Raw genomic sequence first — 23,563 nt, forward strand, 5'->3', positions numbered from 1 at the left:
TCCTAAATCCTGATTGACTAACTGTAATTAACCACAGGCAACTACTTTCAATTTTCATTCAAATGCAGTAAGTTTACCAAAGTGTCTATAATATATATCGATCGTGTCGTAATACGCTAAATTAAACAAATTAAATATCTCTTTGTAATATTTTGCTGTTCAATCGTTTCATTCAAACTCTTTTCAGAGGACAGCGCTGCCCTGATTTGTCTTTGATACATAGATCAAAGCCACACTGAAGCTTTAAAAGTAGAAAACCTGTAATCTCCACATCCCTTTGCAAGTAAGATGCAGACATTGTGCCACATGGCTGCTACCCATACACTGTGGTGCTGAAGTTGTTTAGTCACTCAGTTAACCACATCAGGTTCTCGGATTTGATCTCCACTGTGTCTCAAACTAACAATGGGAACTAAATGAGTAGCAAATGCACATACAGCAGATTCTCTCCATGACCTAAACGCCATGCCTTGTGACACAGACTTTCCACAGGAGGGTCTGTTTGTCGAGCTTGTACATCATACAGTTCTTCGCATATTGATTAAAGTATTGCTTTCTTTAAGCACGTCAAATTATGAGCCAAAATCGTAAATCTAATCCCAGCATGTCTCATGCAATGCAACACTGTTTAAATTTTATTTTTGGCACTGATATCATAAAAATGTCCAAAAGGTTTCCTGTTTTCTCTTACAATGTAACAGTCACTATATTCTTTTACTTAATTATTTTTAAAAGCATTGGCTTAGAAGCCACCACATCTGTGTGCAGTCAACAGAAAAAAAAAAAAAACCTTAATACACTGCAAGCCATCTTACCTCCACACAGTCTATATCTGAGAACTGTTTGAAATGTTCAACTCAAGACATTTCCTTACATTAAATATGTATGGAGGAAAATCTGATTCACAGACCCTTTTTTTTTTTTTTTTTTTTTTTTTTTTTTTTTTTTAAGTAGGGCATTGCTAATTTCTGTCATATCTGCACAGGGCAATGTTTCCCACCCACCCACAACTGTTTTTCAGTCCTTTCTATAATATTGCAAAAATTAACCACAGCTAAACACAAAACTGTTCATGTGGTTGGTTTTGTTATTGGGCTGACATCAACACTGACAAAATGAAAATTTTAAAGGAAAAAAAAAAAGTTAAGAAGTAAATTCATGAAAGCCAGAGTAAGATCACCAAGGGGGATCAAAGATTCAACGCCTGCATAGGGTCCTATATTGAACAGTTTCCACTGAGGAATATTGATGGTGGAATATGAATTATGTATCAAGAGAAAAGGTCAGAGTTAAATACCAATTTCCTGGTTCTGATTCAATGTTGACTTTTTGAATAACGTCACCATATTGCATTAGTTTCTGTAGTAAATTTGTCAATTATAGGTTTAATGGTAGGGCCAAGGCAATTTGTTAATTAAATGGAAACAAAAAAGTAATATTTTGACTTTTAAAATGACCTGCATTAATATAATTCTGCTCTAAACTTACCAAGCCATCATAGTTAAGTAAAAAGGTACATAAAATATAAAAATGCTACTGAGTGAGCCAAAAAATTTCTGTCCTGCCAATATTTCATGTTTAACAACTGCCAAATTGAAGGTGCATGTTTCACATTGATCAAATGATCTAATTTCTGTTATTTACCAGAGAATGACATGGGATCATTTAATCCTTGTCAATGTTATTCTCTGGTAAATAACAAAAATGGGATTTGTACGCTAGGTCTCTCATAAAGCCTTAGTACATTAGAAAACAAAACTTAAACCCCACAGGAGTGCTAGTGGCGAAAAACACTCCGACCCAGTACTGAGAATTCATTGGCCAATAAATCAGTCAGAGTTGGAAAAGAAGTGATGTGTAAAGCACCCAATACTCTCACGCTTCACTACGTTTCCACTGTGAACTGACAGCAGGCCAGGGGAAGCGGTAAAAACCCAGCTAAACGAGCTCTACTCTGTCTATTGTTATGGCTCACACTTCAAGAAAAAAGGGAATGCAATATGCACGATCTTAATTCCCCTTAAAATCTCCATATAGCAGAAATAACCTGTCATTTGTAATGAGAGAACTTTTCCACTGATGCCTGGTGTCTTTTCCAGCTTTATATAAAATGGATAAAACATTCCCTCGTGCTCCGAGCAGCTCTTAGCTTGGGCACATGTCCTCATATAGTGCAGGTTGAATCAACTGGGAGTTCAGACTCATAACTTTAGTAAGTGAGCAGAACAAACTCTTGCAGGAACCAAAATCAAAGCTATAAAAGGTTTAATATCATTTATATTAGTCAGGCTTTAAGGTCAACATTTTGATTCCACTTAAACATGTGATCAAATCTAACTGCTAAAACAGGTGTTCAAAGCAAATGCTTAAAAAAAAATGCTTAGAAAAATACCCGTGTTCTTGTTCGGTACATTACATTTACTGCTGGAGGAATCAAATAAAAAAAAAGCCTGGAAGCTGTTTTTCCAAGATCTAAAAGCCTGCTGTTAATAAACAGGGTCATTTTGATAAGTTTTCTACCACAGATTCTGGGAGGTGAGGCTTCCTGTAAACAATGTATTTACATGTGAGAACTGAAAAAAACTATTAATAAAGATTATTTCCTTCATTAAATCAGTGATCTTCAGTAACCACTTTATCCTAATAAGGGTCATATTGTTTTAAAGTATAGGAATGTATTGACCTCTAATGGGATGGTCAATCTGGCAGAGGCAATTTGCAGAACTCCTGAAAGCAATGCACATGACCTGCCCCATTAGAAATCTCTGATGTTTACAAGGTCTCGCTGGTGTTTGCAAGATTTTTGCAAAAACCAGAAATTCTTGGCCAGTGCCAAAGATCTCCATAAAAAAAAAAAGGTGAGTGGTTACAGTGTTACAGTTGGTGGAACAGCAAAAGCTCAGTTTGCAGATTGAGCTCAGACTAAGTTTGCTAGTTAACCTACATCCACATCCTCACCCCTATGCTCACGAGCCATGGGTACTGACCAAAATAATCAGGTCATGAAAACAGGTGTGCAGAAAAACATTTCCTCTATGGGGTTGTTGGGATTAATCTCTGTGGCATTGTGTGGAGTTTGACAGTGAAGGAGAACCATCATTGCCGAGACCCTGCTCGTCCTATTTTAACAGACTTAAAGGTGTGGGCACCTTATAAGGATACACACAGATCATTCAAAAAGTGTCAGGAATTTTAGTTCTTGGCTGACAATGACCCCTGCGTAGAATCAGAACCAGATTTCTTAGAAATGCCTGGAGATGTCTCAGGGTGGGCTGGAATTTGGTGATAGACAGGAAGGTCCGGACTGAATTAATTAAATATTTAATGCCTGTTCATTTGGTCCAGTACCACAGGAATATGTTATATTTTATTATTACATATTATCATACATATTACAACAGCTGAAACCGAATTCCTTGGCCAATGAAAGTGATTCTGATTACATCTCTTTCATGTAAATGTGATTTCTGCAAATGTGTCTGTCAGTCATTGGATTTTAGATTTGGTAGTTTGATAGAATCTTCGCATTCAACCTTTTTCCCCAATATCGCTCTTTTAATAAACATAACTTCTAAGTTAGAGAACTGATCTACTCTATTTGCTCATGTTTAAAAGGAAGCACTACTCTGATTCTGTGCCACACCTGTAATTCCGGATATATTGTCTCTAAATGCAGTTGAAAGTAAGAAAAGTAAGAAAAACTCACACTGGCATTGTTTCAATCAATAATGAAAACACATTGGTGCACATTAGACTGGGTTTTGCTTGAGAAAGGAAAATTTGCTGAAGAAAAACGGATGGCCCTTATGCCAGCCAGACCACACAGTTAGAAGTCATTGCCTCAACTGTCCTTGGAAATTCCAGAGCTGCAATCAACCTTTCCATCAGCAGCAAGCGACCCACCACTGCCTCACACCAGCGCACACTTTGAAGATGGAGCCGTAGCAATTAGGAACCGAACACTGACAATTTGCACCACTCCTCGGCCAGATTCATCATCTTTGTAAGGTCTTAAACTTCACCTTTACTGGAAAAATGGAAAAGAAATATAATAGCAATTGCAGATGGCAGTTCTATGGATGAGCAAAAAAGACACACTGCCTAATAACTTGAGCCCTGGCTGATTCAAATGGCCAAATCACTCATGACTGGATTACAAATGTGTTTAAGCAACGTTTCTGAAGTACCACAAGAGGGCACCACCTCAAAGGAAGTACAAAAACCGATGACTTAAAAGCAAATTATTATTTAGATGATTACATCCTTTATGCTTGTTGAAATCTTTTGTATGCTGTATTTCGGAAACTCAATACTTAAGAACATTTGAGAATGATCAGATGATGATTCATGATTTCCAAACAAATGTCTTGGGAAATTCCAAGATTGCAAAATTGAATCTGAACTTCACAGGAGTCAGATAATGTTAGTGAATGAAAACACTAGTAAACTGGAGCTCATGAAAGAAAAAAAAAACGTGTGCCAACTTGAAAGAGACAAGGAAACATTTGAAAGTCATTCCTTTGCGTGGAAATGCTTGGAATTGGCATTAGCATAATCTATTGTGAATGAAATCAAGTAATAAATTGTATGTCACAAAGTGTATTACAAAATACTAATTAAGTTGTACAGATGATTACAAATGTGCAAGCTTGATCATTCCAAGTAGTAAGAGATCTGCAAAAAAAAACTCATCGTAAAGCCATATTCCGATTCATACTCCTGAGCTATGTCATGAGAAGGAAAGGGAACACAAAAGACTTAAAAGCAGTCCTGTCGTTGCCTGAGCAGTATTGCGTTTCTTGCTCTGACAGTGCATTTCTTTTCGAGTATTATGATAGCTCTGGGTCCAGACTGACCCCCCTTTCCATCTCCAGCCTCCATTCAGTGGACAGTAGCTGGAGGGGAAGACCATCACAGAAATCTCCAGCTCTAGAGATTTGATACGGGCCCAAATCCCGGCGTCGTCCTCGGTGAAGTGTCCTCTCATGTGAAGGTGGCTGTTTTCATTATGGATGAGCTCAAATCAGGCGCACAGCAGGGTCACGCACGGTTGCAGGTCATATCTGATGTGTTGGTGAATGGTAGATGGCAATGAATCTTAAATCAAGTTTTTTTGTCAAAAATGTGTTTGATCGATTCCAGCCGCTAGGGAATATATTTTTTGTCATAAAACTGAAACTAGAGCCTTTTGCCATGGAACAAAAAAAAGCTGCGTTGTCATAATGATTTTGATTAATCTAACTTCATAAATTATATATTTTTTTATTTTTTTATTTTAACACCACCTTCCAAGTTAGAATCTAGCCTCGGGACACTGCTTAGGAAACTTAAAGATTGAATAACTTGTCTCACTCGACACTTTACTCACTTCAATTTGCACATATTTAATTTCCTCCCTACGAAAACCTTTTTTTCTGCCTTTCTGTAAAAAGGAAAATGTATGGACCTACGCCAAATAACTTATGGGGACCCTGTCATGCCTAATCCCACTCACCTCATAGAGAGGGATCCTGTTTTGTTTGACTGCACATTTCTTCCTTTTGAGTGCTTCTCCTCAATCTTGCCAGCATTTCTATTGAAGCACTGAGCTGCACAATGTTGATTTAAAAGTAGCTCAGATAAACTAAGGTTTAAGATAAAAAACAACAACGATAAAGCAAGTTTCCGCTTTGAGTTTGAAAAGAACTTGGTTATCTATAGAGTTTTTCGCCGTCTAACTAAACACGATTCCACAAAGCTCTGTCTGTGCTGTCTGGGTCTATATCCTCTTCTTTCTTCTAAAGAGCACCATATTCATAATCGGACACACGCATTGCACCGGAGCAAAGAAAATACAGGAAGCTTTGGTTGCATTACGAGTGAATGCATTTCTATTTGAACAAGTGAGTGATTACTGTGTTTGTACGTGGCTTGGCGACAGACACACCTGCAAACAATAATGACTACAATGCTCTCTTACATTCGCAGGTCTGAAGGAACGGAGGAAATATGTGTTATGACATCCCCAAGCCCACATAGAAATACAAAACTTCCGCAGCTCAGAATCTCAATGGGCCACGGGCTATAAATATCACATTAGGGGTCAACAGGGTCACCTATATCATTTCCATAAGTGACAAAACTTTTCAGTAAGTGCCGAAAAGACCATTTCGTACGGTATGGCATGTAACAACAAAACAGGAGCACCCACACCTCTGAAAAGTATACAGTTCATGCTTTTACATGGATGTCAAAACAAGCCTGCAATGCAGACTCAACAACTGGGATGAACAGACAAGCAGAGGTCAGAGGGTAAAAAAAGAGGATGTCCGATGGGAATTACTTTCTGTAATGTGCGAGAGTCAAAAACAGAGAGATATGTTACACGTGGCCAATGTAATTCTTCATACAGGGTGAACTAATAGGCTAAGAACTCATTATGTTAAGAAGCTGTTCAGTATTAAAGAACTCACAACTTTAGAAGTCCAACATCCAAAACAATATACTTTTTATTTACTTATAGTTGGAGTTACATTTAATTGTATGTAACATCTGAAAATCATGTTCGTTACAATTATCACTTACATCATAGCAGCTACAGTCATGTGCTCACCATGTTAGTCTTTGTTTATTTCTCTTTCTTGAAGTTCAGAAGCAAAGCACCTTGTCGTATTATTGACACTTTGCTGGTAAAGCTTTACTGACTGACTGTTAAAGACTGTTTAACGGTGCCAACACTGTAGACTCCTTCCAAAGATGTTAAATAAACATTTACCAAAGATTCTGTCCATTAAATAACTCCCTATGTAGGTTTTTGAAAATAAAAACTGTTATAAAAAACTGAGCCATCAAGCACTAGACTTTTTCAATGAGTTTTCTCTGAATGTTTTAATATTCGTTTTTTCATAGCATTATACCAGAAAGCATTAACTTTAATTTATTTATTGCTGTAAAGTTTAATTCACAGTGACTGCAAAAAAAGATACATAATATATGGAGGGTTGTGAATGGTGTGATATGAAGTTTTCTGCAAGAACTGTCCCATTTCTCTATAACCTGACAAAACTGAAGAGAAAAATTATTATTTTAAACTGCTAAATAGGAAGTGATCATAGATGATCACTAACAACTAACTGAGAAAAAAATCAATGTCATTCTTTAATAAATAAAAAAAATATCATATTTGATAAGGGAAATAACATATTTTGGGACATGTCCTTATTATATCTTTCTCTTTTTGGCTTTATGTGAATCCTGGTGGATTTGCGGACTCTCTCTGCTCTCTCCTGACCTTTTGTCATTTAAGTGTCAGTCTGGAGTGAAAGCAAAAATCCCTTCAGAAGATCTAAATGTACGTGTCGCATTAAAATGCTGAAACTCTTAATTCAATGCTGACCAAGTAGTGGACACGCAAAGCATCCGACTGGGTGGTCCCTACAAATTCAAACCAAGTGTTCCCTGAGCACAGGCTTATGGACCAAACACATCACAATCAGTTCTTTTTACCGATTTACTGTTTACAAATCAATTGGGAGGACCCGGACCTGTCTTCCATAATAACACACCATTTGTTTGTCAGAATCTTGTCTCATGTTGAGTCTCAGCACAAGTATTCATGAAAGTTGCTTGATGAGCATCAATGGTTTTTGTGTAATCTTTCAAATCAAAGCTGGGTAAACAGCAGCTCAGTGAGTAACATTTTTCCCCACAGACTCACATTTGCACATGCCAGTGCACATCTGGAGCTCTGCAGGCATAAAAAAAAAAAAAAAAAAAAAGATCACGCGCAACATGCAGCATGAGTTGCCACGGATTTCTGTGACCTCCTGTGGCTTTTTTTCCTTTAACACCAGGTTAACACATCAGGGAATGGGAGGCTGATTTTGGGACTGTCAGCATGGATATATCAACCTCAAACACGGCAAACAAGGAGGTTTATCTAGCTTTTCCAACTGATGGAAAACAAATGTTCAACAAGTAGGCACGAATACAAAAGTAGGAATATGCTGGGGAATAAAGGATATCCACTGGGACTTAAACCAAATATTACAGCAAATTTGAAAGTTAGAGGCAATGCTTCATCTGAAACTATAAAGAGAAAAACACAAATTAGCCTGTTGTATGCTTTTGATTGTTTTCTAAATGAGCCGTTCTTTATTTTGGTTCTCTTTTTAAAAGAAAATACGGATTTATATTTAAACCCAAAGCTCACTGGTGGGTCTGGAATACTACACAACACCCCCACTCTGAATTTCATTGTAGTTACTGAATAATGTTTTGTTCAAATTATATAAAAAAAATAAAAAAAAACATGGAAAGTTTTTGATTAAACAGTTTTTGAGAATGGTCACTGTTGGCTAATAACTTGAATTTAGCTTTTTGCTTAGACTGTATTCTCCCTCATTTGTCATTCCCTTTACAAAACTTGTTCTGGAAACTTGTTCAATGTAATTTTATTTTATTTGTGTTTATACAGTAGACATCATAGAGCATTTTAGTAATATGTGGATCCAACAGAAGCCACCAGAGCAGCTTTCTGAAAGTTATTCTCTCAATTAGTGTTTTGATGATGATGGAGAGCGCTCCAAAATCTTCTACGGATGTTTACTTCCACTGAGATTTAGATAAAACATACAATATGATTTATACCATTTACATCAAATAATTCAGTGATCCTTATAAATGTTATAACCATGTATGATTTAATAGGATTGACCAGACAAAAGGAATGATGGTTAGGTTTGGATCTCAGCTCCTAAAATGCAAAATAGTTTTGTTTCACTCTCCCATTTCTAGCGATGTTGAATGTGATAAAAAAAAAAAAAAAAAAACTCTAAATCCAACACTAATATAGCAGAACAGCTAATGTTGAACTCAAGGTTCCAGAATGCAATGCTGCTCTGTGATACATCTCCAGACTTAGAGCAGAGATTGGGTTTGTCTAGTTAGTGATCTACAAGTTGATAAGTGTAACATTAGTGACTAGAATGACTAGAACATTGAAGGTTTGGAACCATATATGTTTGAACAGGAAGTTAAATGGAATTGTGGGTAATGTAGGAAAGGGGTTATAAAAGGGAAATATAACAGCATTTTAATAAATAAAAATCTTTTTTTTAATCCATGTTATGATGATAATTATGCACAATGTTCAAGGTGGATTTTCCTTCAATTTGTCACGTTTTTGTAAATAGAACAAAACTGACAATACCTTTTTTTTTATATGTACTGTATGTTGTACTGTAGTTAATATATCTGAAGCATTTGTAAAATGTCCCATAGACTGACAAGATGGTGTCTACTTCGGATGTCTTAGAGATGTACATATGTGTACAGTAGACTGTGTAAGCATACCCGTGAGAATACACTGGCAAACACAAAATACATCACATTCCTGAGAAAACACCCCACTTTCCAAGTGTCCAATTTCACAACCTGCCACTTACTGGTGAATCAGAAACTCTAAAAGAACGGCATTTTCAAGTCACCCCCCCCCCCCCCCTGCTTACCCCCCTTATTCACTCGCTCATTTTTTTTTTAAAGGACTGGTGGCTAATCTCCTCTCAGGTTCAGGATTCCTCCACTGTGCCCTTTGAGGAGAAGGAGGCAGAGTAAACACCAGAGCTCTCAGTAAGGGGATTAGAGTGCCCATATATCATCGTGACAACCCTTTTCAGCGAGTAAAGAGTCACCAGGACCCTGAGCTATAAGAGCTATAAGGATCTGGTGACGTTTTCTGTCACCACTGGAATCATTGATTAGGTGGGAAAAAAAAAAGAAATCATCAAACTCTCTGATCAGGTGCTGTGAATTTGTAGCACTGGATGTGCTATCGTGCATTTGTTGGATGCACGATAGCACGATGCATAGTGGCCTGCATGAATGGCTATAGCTTGTGGTAAGTAGATTTTATAGATCTTAAATACATTTACAGAAGGCACTGGCTTATCGAGGGTAAATGATTGAAGATAAAGACCAAAAAAAAGAGAACAGAAGCCAAATAATTGAGGGTTAATAGTTTCATTCAAAGCTTTTTTTCTAGTTCCATGACAGTCCTGCGATTTGCTAAACACTACACGCATATTAGTGTAGGCATAAAGTTCTAAAAATATACAGGAATCAAACATCTGACATTGAAGTTGCCAGCAAACTAAGTCACAGACAAGATTTGTAAATAATTTCTCATGAAACTCAAGCACTTTTATGGTAGACATTCAGCAGTTTTTTCCAATATAATTTAGATAAATGCCGAAGCTTAACAGACTCCCAAGTCATGAGAAAATTTCAAGAAAGCAAAAACAGCTAAGTTACCATATTTTCTTTTCAATACTCAGACATGAAATAACACATTTTTAAGCTGTAAATGTCAAGATGCCTTCCAATGTGCTTCTGGAAATATTTTTGTGCTCTTGCTCTGAACATGACCTGTACTTTTCTTTTTCTTTCTTTTCTTTTTTTTTTTTTTTTTTTTTCAGGAGCCAGTTTAATTGCCAGCCAGTTGTAATAGCATAATTGTAGCTAATATCTGAGGACATGCTTCATATCCACTGCTAAGTCAATATAAAATATTTAAAGGTTGAAACACTGAGGTCAACATACACCATCAATAAATTACATCAAAAAATATCAAACTATTAATGATTTTCTTTTTTTACCAAACATCCAATTATAAAGCGACGATCTATTTATTTATCAATAATCCAGCATGTTTTAAAGCATTTTTACTTGTGGACTTTCAAGCATCTGTATGAACCTTGCTGAGGAAATCATGTTAATGAAGCATGGAAATAATTAAACACTCCATCATTTAGAAAATACAACAAATACCTACCTAGGAAAAAATGATAGATGACTAAAGCTTTGAATATATTATACGGAACTAAGAAAATAAAACAAGGAAGCAAGAAAACAATAAAAAAGCTGTCACTAATAAAACAAAGATTGTTCAAATATTTCTGGTAAATACTTTTATTAAATGCATATATATGAAACACAGAGGGGCATCTAGCAAACTGGCGAGCATCCTACGTAAACATTCTGGGGGGGGGGGGGGGGGGGGGGGGAACACTGTAGAGTCTTTTGTAGCAGTTCTCAAGAAATATTACTCGACTGTTTCCCTGCATGCCATGTTATACTTCTCATCCTTCTAGTGATCGCTTCGTAGCACGGTTTATAAAACGCAGACACCAGTTTGCAAATAGAAAGTGGCACAAAAAAAATACAAACAGGATAGAGAGGCACGAAACTATGATTGAGAAGCATCTGGGAATCATCACGCTCATTATTACAGGCCCCGCATGAAGGATTTACACTTCCACGGTTAGCATGCGATGATGAGTGTTCCATCGGGCCGAGCGCACGTCATCTTTGTCCACTCCCTTATTCGAGATCGCAGCTGGATGCAGGAAAATGCGATAGTGCTCCAAAGGAGAGGTACTCGCATTGGGAAGAACATCGCTCAAGGCTCCCTATGACAAATGGAGGGTGGAGCTTTTTTTTTTAATTGCGCCACACCTTGACGTCACATGTAGTGAGCACTCCGTCTTCCACGGCCTTACATCCTGGTCAGCTCGCTTTCCTAACACCTAACTAATCATGAACAGCTCCTTACTGCTTCCAGAGCCAGGGCGAAGTGATACGGCCTTCCCCATACGCAACAGGGCAATTGAATCATACCCAACAAACATCCTGATAGCATTAGAGCTCATTCTTAAGCTGATTTCATGTGCAGAGACTATAAATGTGACACAGAAAGCAGTTCATAGAAGTATTTAACTATGAAGGGGAGTTATGTGGCCTGAAATGAAGCATTCCAGCTGTAATACTTCAGCTGCCTGAGTTACAGTTATCCAAAGTTAATTGCTTTCAAAAAAGCTCATTCCTCTTATACCACAGCAATTTCCCAACTTTATTGTGCATTAAAGAACAACAATATATCACAGAATGCCCACAAAACAGTTTGTTCTGGTCATCACTTGTATTACAGCAGCTATAAAAAGTAGGTCCCTCAACAGCCTCTCTAATTTTCTTTTCCCTGGAAATACATGCTACAAAACATGCATTTTGTCGTGTCATCAAAATGTTTGTCATAAAATGTAATGTTACAGCTGTTACAAAGCACTGACAGTGGAGACTTCCTCTGAAAAATTCTCCTCAGAAACTTCAGCAAATCAACATGTTTTAACATGTTTTTGTTCTGTATGTAATACGGAATCTATAATGTGGTAGAATCAATACATTAACATAACCTGAGGTTTGCCTTTCAGCCAGCACAAACACCTTTAAATTCAAGAATCCAAAGCACTGTTTAAATGATTAAACACCATGATTCATTATTCATGTTTATAATCAAGGGATTATTTTACTTGTGAATAACTTGAGCACATTTTTAAACAACAAGCAATTCATAAAATTCGGCCTACCTTGGAGTAAATAATTTGCACACAGTAGAGTAAAATATTCCTCTCTTTGGCATTCATCGAGAGATCCATGATGGGCACCGTTTCATCATTCTTTTGGATATCCGATGCCTTATTTGACATACATAAATTAACCTACAAACACAGAGCAGATAAGCCTTAAAAGCAGGGTTACGATGCCACGCATATTTAATTTTTCTAGAATAACAAGCACCAAAACCAACATTATTTAAACACACTCAGTATCTCGTGATTGAACAATGCGAAATGGAAAACAAACATGTGTTAATGCGCATTGCCACCAACGCAGAACACAAATACGTGGTTGCTGTGTCTAGACCATAATCCATCTTCCAAGAGAAGCCATTTCAGCATGTACAGCAGTATCCTCCTCCTTTTCAGAAACCCGGGTGCTCGTGTAAACAGCAGAACCACTTCAAAGACGGCAATTAAAATGCTCAGTAAAGTTTCCACTGCACCCATTTGCGAACTAAAAGTGCGCCGTTGACACGGGACTCTGCATACTGGGACTAAACTTCTGTTGTATTTTCCATGGTCTCGCTTCATTGTTCGCCGTGTCTCTTAAAAAATCTGGATTCTCTTCGTAAAACGTCAGATTTTATGAAGAACTAGAAATCATCTGCATTCAATCTCATGAGCAATGAGTAACCGAGAAACCCCGAATGACACTACAGGCAAAGAAATATGGTTGTTTACTAGAGTAGTTTTTTATAACTACCATGAAACCATTTCACATTCATGCCCTTTGGCTTTGCAAAAAAAAAAAAAAAGTTATCATGTCCTAACAGCAATCGCTATGCAACAATCCACAAACAATGTTGGATCACCACCGTGACTAAAGCTATTTATCTTCTAGGTGGATTACAGACGAACTAGGATTGCAATTCAAATTAAATATTGAGAAAACAGGATATTACAATCCCACAAGTCACAGTAAAGGGTACAAAAACTTTCCCAGTGTCCTGTCATACATTTCCTCCAGTCAGGGTTTCAAAGGTCAATTGGCTGGTCAAATTGCCAACAGTCATATGACCTATGTTTGAAATGAAACCTTTTAAAAAGCTCTACTCGTGACAAGCAGGTGCGATCCCTGTGCAAATAGTCTAAAGAGTTGTTGTACACACACACACACACACACACACACACACACACACACACACACACACACACACACACACACACACACACACACACACACACACACACACACACACACACACACACATTCCCTAAACCTTAGATCTACTGGCATTGTGCCTCACAGTCACATTCAAATGGTTGGTGTGTTTTCAAGACACGTTTAACGGGCCTTTCACAAATCACAGCGGGGATTTAATTACGTTTCAAGGAGATGACGTTTCCAAAGATTGAGACAGATTTGTTTTGAGGTAGACGTGCTGGAAAAGGACCAGGCTGCAAACTGGCCAGGGTTTTTTTTCCAGCTCCTGTTTCTGCCATCTGGCTACAAAGGTGACAAAAAAATAACTTGAGAAGAAGTTACCCTGACCTCCTGTTCTTCTACATTATGCTTCTGGCAAAAAATCCAACAAACGATCTGGAACACGATTTAAAGCATTGAGAATTCAATTGATGCCATTCGACTTCATTTAATACAATGACACACCATAACTTTAGTACATACACTATGTTGGCAAACATTTTAGGACACCTGACATTTCCAGCCATATGTGGTTCTATTATAACCACAAACTTGGAGACACACCATTGTATAGGATCTCTGTGTAGGTGGTAGCTTTAAATTTTCCCTTCAAACCAATGACACTGCCCCTGTGCACAAAGCCAGTTCTAGGAAAACATTGTTCACATGGGTTATAGTGGAAGATCTTGACTGGCCTGTTATAAAGCTCTGACCTCAACCCTAATGAACAACTAATGAACCTCACCTTTCATCAGTATCTGACTGTACCAACAACCTTGTGGCTGAATGAGCACAATCTCCACAAGCACACTCCAAAATCTAGTGGAACATCTTCTGAGATGAGTAAAGGTAATAGCAAATAAAAAATTAATTTTTGAAAGCAGACAAATGTTATGGTCAGGTGTCCACATACTTTTTCCATATGGTTTAGTTATAAGGAGTTAAATCCAATAATCAAAATACTACACGTCATAATTCTGCATGTCTTAATTCTACATTAATAAAATATATGAGGTATAAATAAATACCTCAAAACCTTCAGCATCTATTAAATACCACCGACTGAGTTTATAGATACTTACACATACAATAACAACAGGATACAAAAGGGCATGTTGTGTCTCCTCAAAACCCGTCACCATCTCCTCAATTTCAGATAAACTTGCACTGCTGGTCTGGGAAAAAAAAAAAAAAAAAAAAAAAAAAAAAAAAAGAAAAATAGATGAATTTATATTAAAATAAGCCCCATTATGATTAATTTACTTAAACAGCAGGTTTAGTTGCTGTATGTCAAATATATAATGAAAGTTTGTCTTCCGAACAATACAATGCAATAATTCAGTACAGCTATCTGGATGAAGTTCCTGGTCTTTCGCAGCAGTTCATTATTTTTCTTTGTGCATGAAATAACATCCACTGCCTGCAAAACACAAAAGGATAAGCATTCAATTAGCATTAACCCTTACCTGGATGTCCCAAACACGTGAACACAACACATTTCTTACATTGTATCTCAATAGAAACACACAGAGATTAAATAAATAACTCTAAGTTGTAACGGTGACAAGGAGAAAAAATGTTAGATATGAAACGCTTATGAAAAACACATGTGGGCACTTATACACACTTGAAATATAACTAATTACAGTTTGAAGCAGAAAAGCATCTCGATCTGCCTCGTGTGTTTCGATGTGCTGACTTGATCTAAACCATGTTAGACATGCAATCCTCCTTAATTATGGATTGGTCACGGGCTGTTACACCATAGCACTTACACCACAAACATGTGAAGAATGTATGGTAGGAATGCTATTTAACCTTCCCTAGATAATGCATGCATTGAGAGTATTGAAGTCTTATCAGGATACATTTCTGACTGATTGGTTTCTGACTGAAGGCTGAATACAATAGCATGTTAGGGAAAACATCTGCTAGCTCTGATAAAAAAAATCTTGGATTGTAAATGAATTTAAAAGAATATGCCACTGTTTAATCACTCAATCTCTACCATCTACCACATCTGTACCATATCACAGACGTTCATTGACTATTATTTTGACATACTACACTGTATTTGGAAAAGAAAAGAAGACCCACTGACAGAGAAGCTCACTTATAATAAAAGTCTAAGAGCAGATGGTAACATTTAAAATAATAATTCTATATAATGTTCTTCCAAAAGCAATTAAGCATGCGATGGATCTATAAATGGTTTATTAGTAAGAAGTGTCACTGATAAATAATAGAAAGTTGACATCATTGGCAAATTGCTGTAGTATAAAAGGAATCATTTATATATATATATATATATATATATATATATATATATATATATATATATATATATATATATATATATATATATATATATATATATAATTAATTAATCAAATACAGTGTGCTAAGAGTTACGTGGCTTTTTCTATCGTGCCACAACAGTCCGTTGTTGATTGTTCTCTTATACTGGCATATCCTGTCCTGTGTAATTCCTTACATAGCTTGCTAATATGATACTATGACCGCATCTCTTTCCTGTCCTTTATTGCAAAACTCATATTGGCAAAGCAAATTAATCCCAGAGCCAAGCTGCACCACCTGCCCTTGGAGAACCGGATCCTTTCATGAACATTTTGTTCTAAACAAACACTATCACGTAATGTGGATTAAAATTGCGGCTGGCTTTTAAGAGAAATCCACTTCCTTTTCCACCATTTCCGCCACTGCTTTTATCTGCTTGGAGTCCTGTGGACCACATTAAGGAACCCGGGGACACCGAGGACACGAAACTCCAAACCACCACCTGAGGAGTGACCCGGTTCTGCTGCCAAGCCGTTATTAGACACCAAGATCTGTGCTGTATGCACTGTCACGAAAAGGAGGATGTGCACTAGGTTCTAATGATTTCGAACTTGGGATGATTCCAAAGGAGGATTGACTTTCATATAACTTGAAGGTATGGAGCCATGCTGATGATGCCCAGATTTTTCCTTGCCTTGTAAGCATCTGCTGTTAAAGGCAAAGTTAAACAAATCATAACACACTCTTTGCCCAGACCGTGAAACAGGAGAATTGTTTATACTCAGGATGTGAAAATAACCTTGAATTATTTGGTTAATATTATTTGTGTGGCAGCCTGAGAGCACCTCTGCATGAAGATCTGAAAATTACAAGCTTTCCTGAAGTAAAAAATAATCTTTTATCATTCTATCATATCTTATTTGCAAAGCAGTGTTCTAGCGTGAATGTATAATCAATCAAGGCAACTGTTGAACATTTAGTACATTTGCATCTAATTTCATTATTTACATAATTCTTTCCTGGGCAAACAGTAACCCAAAATAATTACCCTCTCTGAAGAACAAATCATTGGTCAGGAAATGAACAAAAATGAAACAAATGCTCAAATCTTTATAATGAATTAAATGATTGATGAACAATTCATCTTAATATTTGTTGAACACATGCCCAATGTTCCTATAATTCTTCCCAAAATTGTTGCAACAGTTCATCGACTTTCTGAAACTCATCAACATTAAAAGCAACAACGCAAAAATGATCTCATACTTTACCATTTTGGGCTTGGCCCATTTCTTCTGCCCAGGCATGTAGAATACAATAATAATAATAATAATAATAATAAGTACAACCATGCAAACTATGCCCTTTATCTTTATAGCCTCCAGCCACCTTTAAATAAAATCACCTGCTTATCTACATAATGATCTTTGCTTCAAGACTAGTGAAGTTAATTAGCACATTTTTGTTGGATATTGAAGTCCGACTGTCAGAATGACACATGATTTTTCACCACATAACCACGCACTATGGTGGAAAAAAAATGCTCAGATTCAATTGCAGGTGAATGGAAGATTACGGAAATACAATCGCTTTGAATGACTGGTGTACATTATGAACAAACAGGGTGGGAAAAAAATGTTTTAATTTCAGGTCGCCTAGAGCAGATGGATTTCGCAGGAAGTCTGTGAAAAGCACAGCTTGTAGTACAATGTTGAGCACCTCGGATGGCTCCAGGATTAAAGCCCAACAAATAGGAGGGGGTGTTGATTGACTAACATGTCAGTGTATCCGTTTCAGGTGATGCAATTACGGCTTTGTGTATACCGGTGTGGATTTGTAGCGAGACTGTGGGAATGAGACCGGAGTTCTGAACGTGTGTTTTGGGTGTGTGGGTGTTTTGGGGAGGGGGATTCCATGCATTATACATTAGCCTTGGAACATCTGACACACCAAGGCCACCCAGGCAGATGCTACTTTTGCTGAGCAGGGAGATGAGGTCATATAGACATTATGATCAAAATCACTGTACCCTGACGTATTACAAAATCATTCTCATTACCATATGGTGCAATTCCAGGCTTTTCTGGAGCCTGCTGGAAAGCTCGACAGCTTCTGCCATGGCTCCTGAGATGAGGCATGCTGACAGCGAGAGAGTCTCTGGAAATCGGGAAACGGCACAAATGTTAAGCTGGAATAATACAAAACAGAAAAGTGCTTCACTCAAAATTGATGCACCTGTGAAAAAGCGAAATTTTACCGAAATGTCTATTTCTGTTTTGTCAATCCATTGAACCATTGCTAATGTTAAATACTTTAATCATTTTATTCAAAAATACCAGTGAATTAACTGCATTGATTGAACTGTATAAAGCAAGCAATCAAGGATTATGCCGCAAATAAACGTTTAGAGGGTCAAGTAATAAAAGCCAGCAAGCAATACTTGTGGTCGAAATACCGCCCACATATCAAAGGGTCAGAGTTTAGTCTGTAAATAATCAGACACAGGATTCGGAAGGACTTAAGCGCCACCGACTATTTCAATCTTTCACGTCAACGCAAACGTAATGTAATCGCATGCAGATTTTATATGCCGTAACGTAATCGTTTTTAATCTTTAAAAAATTCAAATGCAGTCTCAGATCCAACATCATGAAGGCTGACCTGAGAAAGCAGTTAAACTGAGAGCTGAAAGTGAAGCTCTCTGGGGAAGGGTCTTAAAGCATTTTTCTGTTATTTTTCCACTCTAAACCTATTTTGGCATTAAGTTACAAGGCTGCCCTCCAAGCACAGAGTAATGCCTGAGCAGAAGAGCCAGAGGGGCAGGCTGACAGCATGGAAATTTCCCTTAAAGCATTGATCCAACGCCATCACGTAAATATGCACACAAATCAAACTATCACAGAAAAGTGATAAAACACAGCACCTTCTAAACCTGAGGTCGAACGTGTTACTGACATTTTCCAGAGACATGATTCTGGCTTGCTGAGAAATAAACTACAGTAGTCTAAACACACTGATTTTGGTCGTGGCTTGATTGTTGGAGCGATCACAAAAAACAAATACCTTTAATAATTGACTCTGCTGCAGCCAAATCTCTTTTGTACGTCACCTGAAAAGGAGCAAAACCAATTTACAAAAAACATTTATAAAAATGAAAAGAATGCGCAAAATCCACTAAACGTTGACCGGCTGAATAAATGTGATGTGCATTAAATTCCAGTAAACTGAAGGCCTCGTCTCTTACTTTCCACAGTGTCGGTGGTCCCTCAATAAGCTTGGCACTGGTGCCGCTGTACTGCAGGGCCAAATGCAGACACTCGGTGCCAAACTCAAAGTCAGACTCGCTGCACTGAGAAGAGAGACAAAGCAACAACAGCTCCATGTGTTTGTGTTTAGAAAATAGTGAAATTATTTACTTATTTACCACGGATGACCGAGAAAGACCCAGAAGAGAAAGAAGGTAAACATGCATTCGGATTAAGAATCTGTTCAAAACAAAATGGAAAACATGGAAGGATAAACTCAAGGCCAGAGTTACCACAAACATGTAACATGCTAAACCATTCTGTGTCAATCACAGAGTTTTGTTTTGCTGCCTTTTGACCACATGTAATGGGATTTTTATTAAAATCAACTCACCCAAAGCCTTTTTTTCTTTTCTTTTTTTTTTTTAAGGCCAACTGGGACACCAGACAAACTCCTACAAATTTTGTTCACAGCTCTAAGATCACAGATATATCAGGGCTACCTGAGATCTTAAAAAGGCAATATGCAAGGCCATATTTTATCCTTGTCCATGTGTGTGTGTGTGTATAGAGAGAAAAAGAGATCAGTGATCTCACAAAACAGCCACCAGGTCCTGCAGTCATTTAACCCATAGCATTTTGGGCTTCTATAAGTATAACATACTGAGGCTTGGGTGTCTCTTTTGGCTCTATAATGGCTCCATCATTCTCAAAGGATGTCACACAGTGAATACATCATTCAAGCAGAAAGGAGCACTGTAAGGGCTTTGACACATGGCCCTTGGCCACATTTTAAAAATCTGTCACTGACTCTTTTTTTTTTTTCATTTCAAAGACAAACTGCAGTAACCTTGAGTAGCAAAAGATACAGAAAACTAAGTTTAAAAAAAAGCAAGCCTGGACTACTTCATGTCATGAGCATGAAGATATATAACCTTTAGTTTTAAAAGAAAAAAGCTATACATTCACCTTTCACTGTTGGGGATTAATGCGCAAAAAAAAAAACGTCCCAACAGCGATCATATGTCAGCATTATATCAGCCATGTACATACCTCAATAGCCTGACTATACCTCTTCACTATGTAAGGCATCCTGGGACTTTCATTCTCATTTATGAAGCAATATGACAATCAGTACTCAAGAAAAACCTACTTCCTCCATGTTTCTTATGAACAATATAACGTATAAAAAAATCTAATATGTTTCAATTGAAAAACTGGTGACATGACTTGCTCTTTGATGCTGTTTATTCTACAACCTTTGAGAATTTTCTGTACTAAATCGTGTGGATATCTTATTTTTCACACTGTACACAATTCACAGCAGATTCTTAGCATAGTCATCCAGTGTATAATGTTCCCGACTTACTGTATGCTTACTGTATGCCAGCAGTTGTACTGTACTGCTATTATAAGGTACTAAAGCATTCTAAAGATTTTATTTACAGTATTTGTTTTTTTACAGTAATTTTCTTTGCATTACATTAGTGTATATTATTGTCAAAGGCGTATAAACCTCACTTTGTTGGACCTACGAACAAAACGGACTTGTTTAACAACTCGTTTATAAGTCTTAGTTCGTAATAATTAAGCAAAACACTTCGGTTTCTACAACAATCATCTTACAATACAATACTGCAGTGGTTTTACACTAAAAAGCATTGGGACACCTGCTTTTTTGCAGGCATAGGTGGTTCTTCCTCAAACTGTTAGCACAAATTTAAAGGTAGAGACCCGCACTCCCGCCGGACCCCTGACGCATAGGACAAGATTTAATGGGATTTAAAATACTCATGTGTGCGGGTTGCGAGAGAATAAAATAATTTGCGGAACAAACGCAAAATGGTCTCAATTTTTTTTTATAAATTACTAAAAACACAAACTTGTGTATCTACTGCAGAATAGTATGGAAGCGCATTGCATTCACAGAGAAAAAAAAAATCACAGAAAGGATCTCATAATTATAACTTGATCTCATAATACGACATATCTCATAATTATGAGTTAAGTCATAGTTATGACTTATCTCATAATTATGAGATACTAAGTCACAATTATGAGATACTAAGTCAATTATGAGAACAGGATCTCATAATTATGAGATACTAAGTCATAATTATGAGATAGTAAGTTATAATTATAAGATACTAAGTCATAATTATGAGATCATTTCTGTGATTTTTTTTTTTTTGCTCTTTGTGAATGCAATGCACTTGCGTAGAAAATCAACAATAGCAACTAAAATTAAATAAAACGATGTACAGGCACATGGTCGGAAGCGAAATCTCACGTGGTTCATGTGCGGTAACTACGAGTGCTACAGATATTATTTCATTATTTAAGAAACAAACAACTCAACAAAACTGAGGCCTTTTTTTTTTAAATATTAAATATCGTTTCAGCTGTTGAAAAGTTCCTTGTTCATGTCCATGTTCGTCGTTTGACACAAAAAATTCAACTCAAATAAAACAAAATGTTTGTTAATTTTCCATTTCTTTTTCATTCATATTTAATAGTGCAGCGAGTAAAACTAAATGGCAGAGAGCAAGAAGAAGCAGTGAGTGCGGGAGCAGGACTGAAAAATCCGCCCCGTGCAGGTTTTTACTTGGAGGCACACAACTGTATAGGATGCATTTGGGTGCAGTAGCATAACATTTTTTTTTTCCATTTGCACGTAAACATCTTCCTGCATAACAAAGCTCCTGTGCACAAAGCAAGCTCCATGAACAGTTTACATGGGTTGGAGTGGAAGATATTGAGTCACCTCCTATAGAGATTTGACTTCACCCCTATTAAACACATTTGGGATGAGTTGGAATGCTGACTGCTCTTCAGGCCTCCTTACCCTACACCAGTACCTGATTATTCTAGTGCTGAATTAGCACAAATCTCCACAACTACATTCCAAAGTCTAGTGAAAGATCTTCCCAGAAGAATAATGGTTATTATAACAACAAATGGGAATGTGGAATGGAATGTTTAAAAAAAAAACAACACGTGAAACTCATGATCGGGAGTCCACAAATATTTGTCCATATAGTGTATTATTTGTCGTTACAATAGAAATTTGTTTAAATTGTATATTTGTCTTCTCAATAACATCTCATGTCAATATATTTTTGAGACATAGATGATTGTGGCGTTCACGTATCTCCTGCTTACTGTATATTTCATAAGGAAAAAAGAATCATGAGAGGAAATTGACCAAACATGGCATCTCAAGACTTTCCTGAAATGTGTGTTATATAAGTAAAATGGCACTGATCTTGTAAACTATAATACAAGCCCTGCATTAAATCAGTAGCTGTGTTCAAATGTGCCCACTAGAGAAAGAGTAAGGCACCAACAACAGCGTCGTAATTTACATTGTCAATAGGCTGTTCTCCAAAGTGGCCAACTTGACGTCATGTCCAAGCCGAACACAACTCTGACACTCCCATGCTCCAGGATGACAACAGTACAGTGCGTAAAGCCAAATATAAGAGCGAATAATTCAACAGGAATGATGAAACACCAGAACACTGACTTTACTGCAAGAAATACTGGACCTAAATCGTGAAGAATACTTGCAGAATTATTTGGAACAGATGGTAAAATATCAGAATGGAGACAGCAAACTCTTATCTAAACATCTGTTGGGTGAAAAAGTGGACTACAATTGCCCTAATCACAGGTTGACACTGAGTAGTCTAGTCTATGATGCCATTTTTGCCAACTTTTCATTGGTTTATCCTAGATTTTCTATACAAATATATTTATCAGTAAACTCTACAAATCACACAACAAATGTTTTGTGTCTGATGTAATGATAATACGGGTCTCTTCCTGGTACTTGTGCATTATGGGAAAGCTGAAATATCAACAAAAGTTCTAAAATGTGATTTGAGAGAGACGTTTTCTTACCCGCTGGTAGGCCTGATAGATGATATCATAGAGAAATCCTTGGGGCATTTCACTGGCCCTGTACTTCGTTCGCTCCAGTGAGTGGTCCAGAAAGCCTTTAGAAGTGGTGGCGATCACCGTGGACACCAAAGGACGGATAGCTCCAGAAGCCTGTTGGAAAAGCAGCACTTCTTTATATTAATTATACAAATACTAACCCATTAAAATAAACACAACTCACTAGAAATCACAATGGCTATTTAAACATGAAACTGCACTTGAATTACCATTTGCTCCTTTTTACAGGAGATTCTCTTAGGAAGCAGCTTTTGAGGGGCAATTTAGAAATGTACAATTAAAAGTTTAAGCATAAGCACATCGCCTGTCTGTAAATAATGGCACCCCTAAGCCAAAAAGGAAGCATGCTGAGCCTTACAGCCTTACATCCTTACAGTTCGCCCCATTGTACATGATCACCATTAAGTAGTGGGTAAGTAGTATGTTTTGTGTAATGTAATGCTGTTTAAGATGGCACAGGCTTTCATGGATGTACTCATTCT

General features: G+C 37.2%; 1 protein-coding gene across 2 annotated transcripts in view; it reads right to left on the reverse strand.

Moving 5' to 3' along the window:
* Positions 1–23,563, reverse strand: part of crppa (CDP-L-ribitol pyrophosphorylase A) — a 30,716-nt gene that overhangs the window by 1,617 nt on the left and 5,536 nt on the right. The window contains exons 3-9 of one of the 2 annotated variants that reach the window (XM_083548276.1): positions 23,025–23,174; positions 19,121–19,225; positions 18,940–18,985; positions 17,936–18,033; positions 14,906–14,998; positions 14,661–14,753; positions 12,402–12,533 (exon numbers count right to left, since the gene is read on the reverse strand). In XM_083548276.1, the coding sequence (XP_083404402.1) occupies positions 12,402–12,533; positions 14,661–14,753; positions 14,906–14,998; positions 17,936–18,033; positions 18,940–18,985; positions 19,121–19,225; positions 23,025–23,174 (717 nt within the window). The remainder of the gene's footprint in view (positions 1–12,401; positions 12,534–14,660; positions 14,754–14,905; positions 14,999–17,935; positions 18,034–18,939; positions 18,986–19,120; positions 19,226–23,024; positions 23,175–23,563) is intronic. The other variant, XM_083548277.1, reaches the window with a different exon arrangement.

The sequence above is a fragment of the Silurus aristotelis genome, assembly GCF_946808225.1.
Source record: "Silurus aristotelis genome assembly, chromosome: 8".
NCBI classification, from domain to species: Eukaryota; Metazoa; Chordata; class Actinopteri; order Siluriformes; family Siluridae; genus Silurus; species Silurus aristotelis.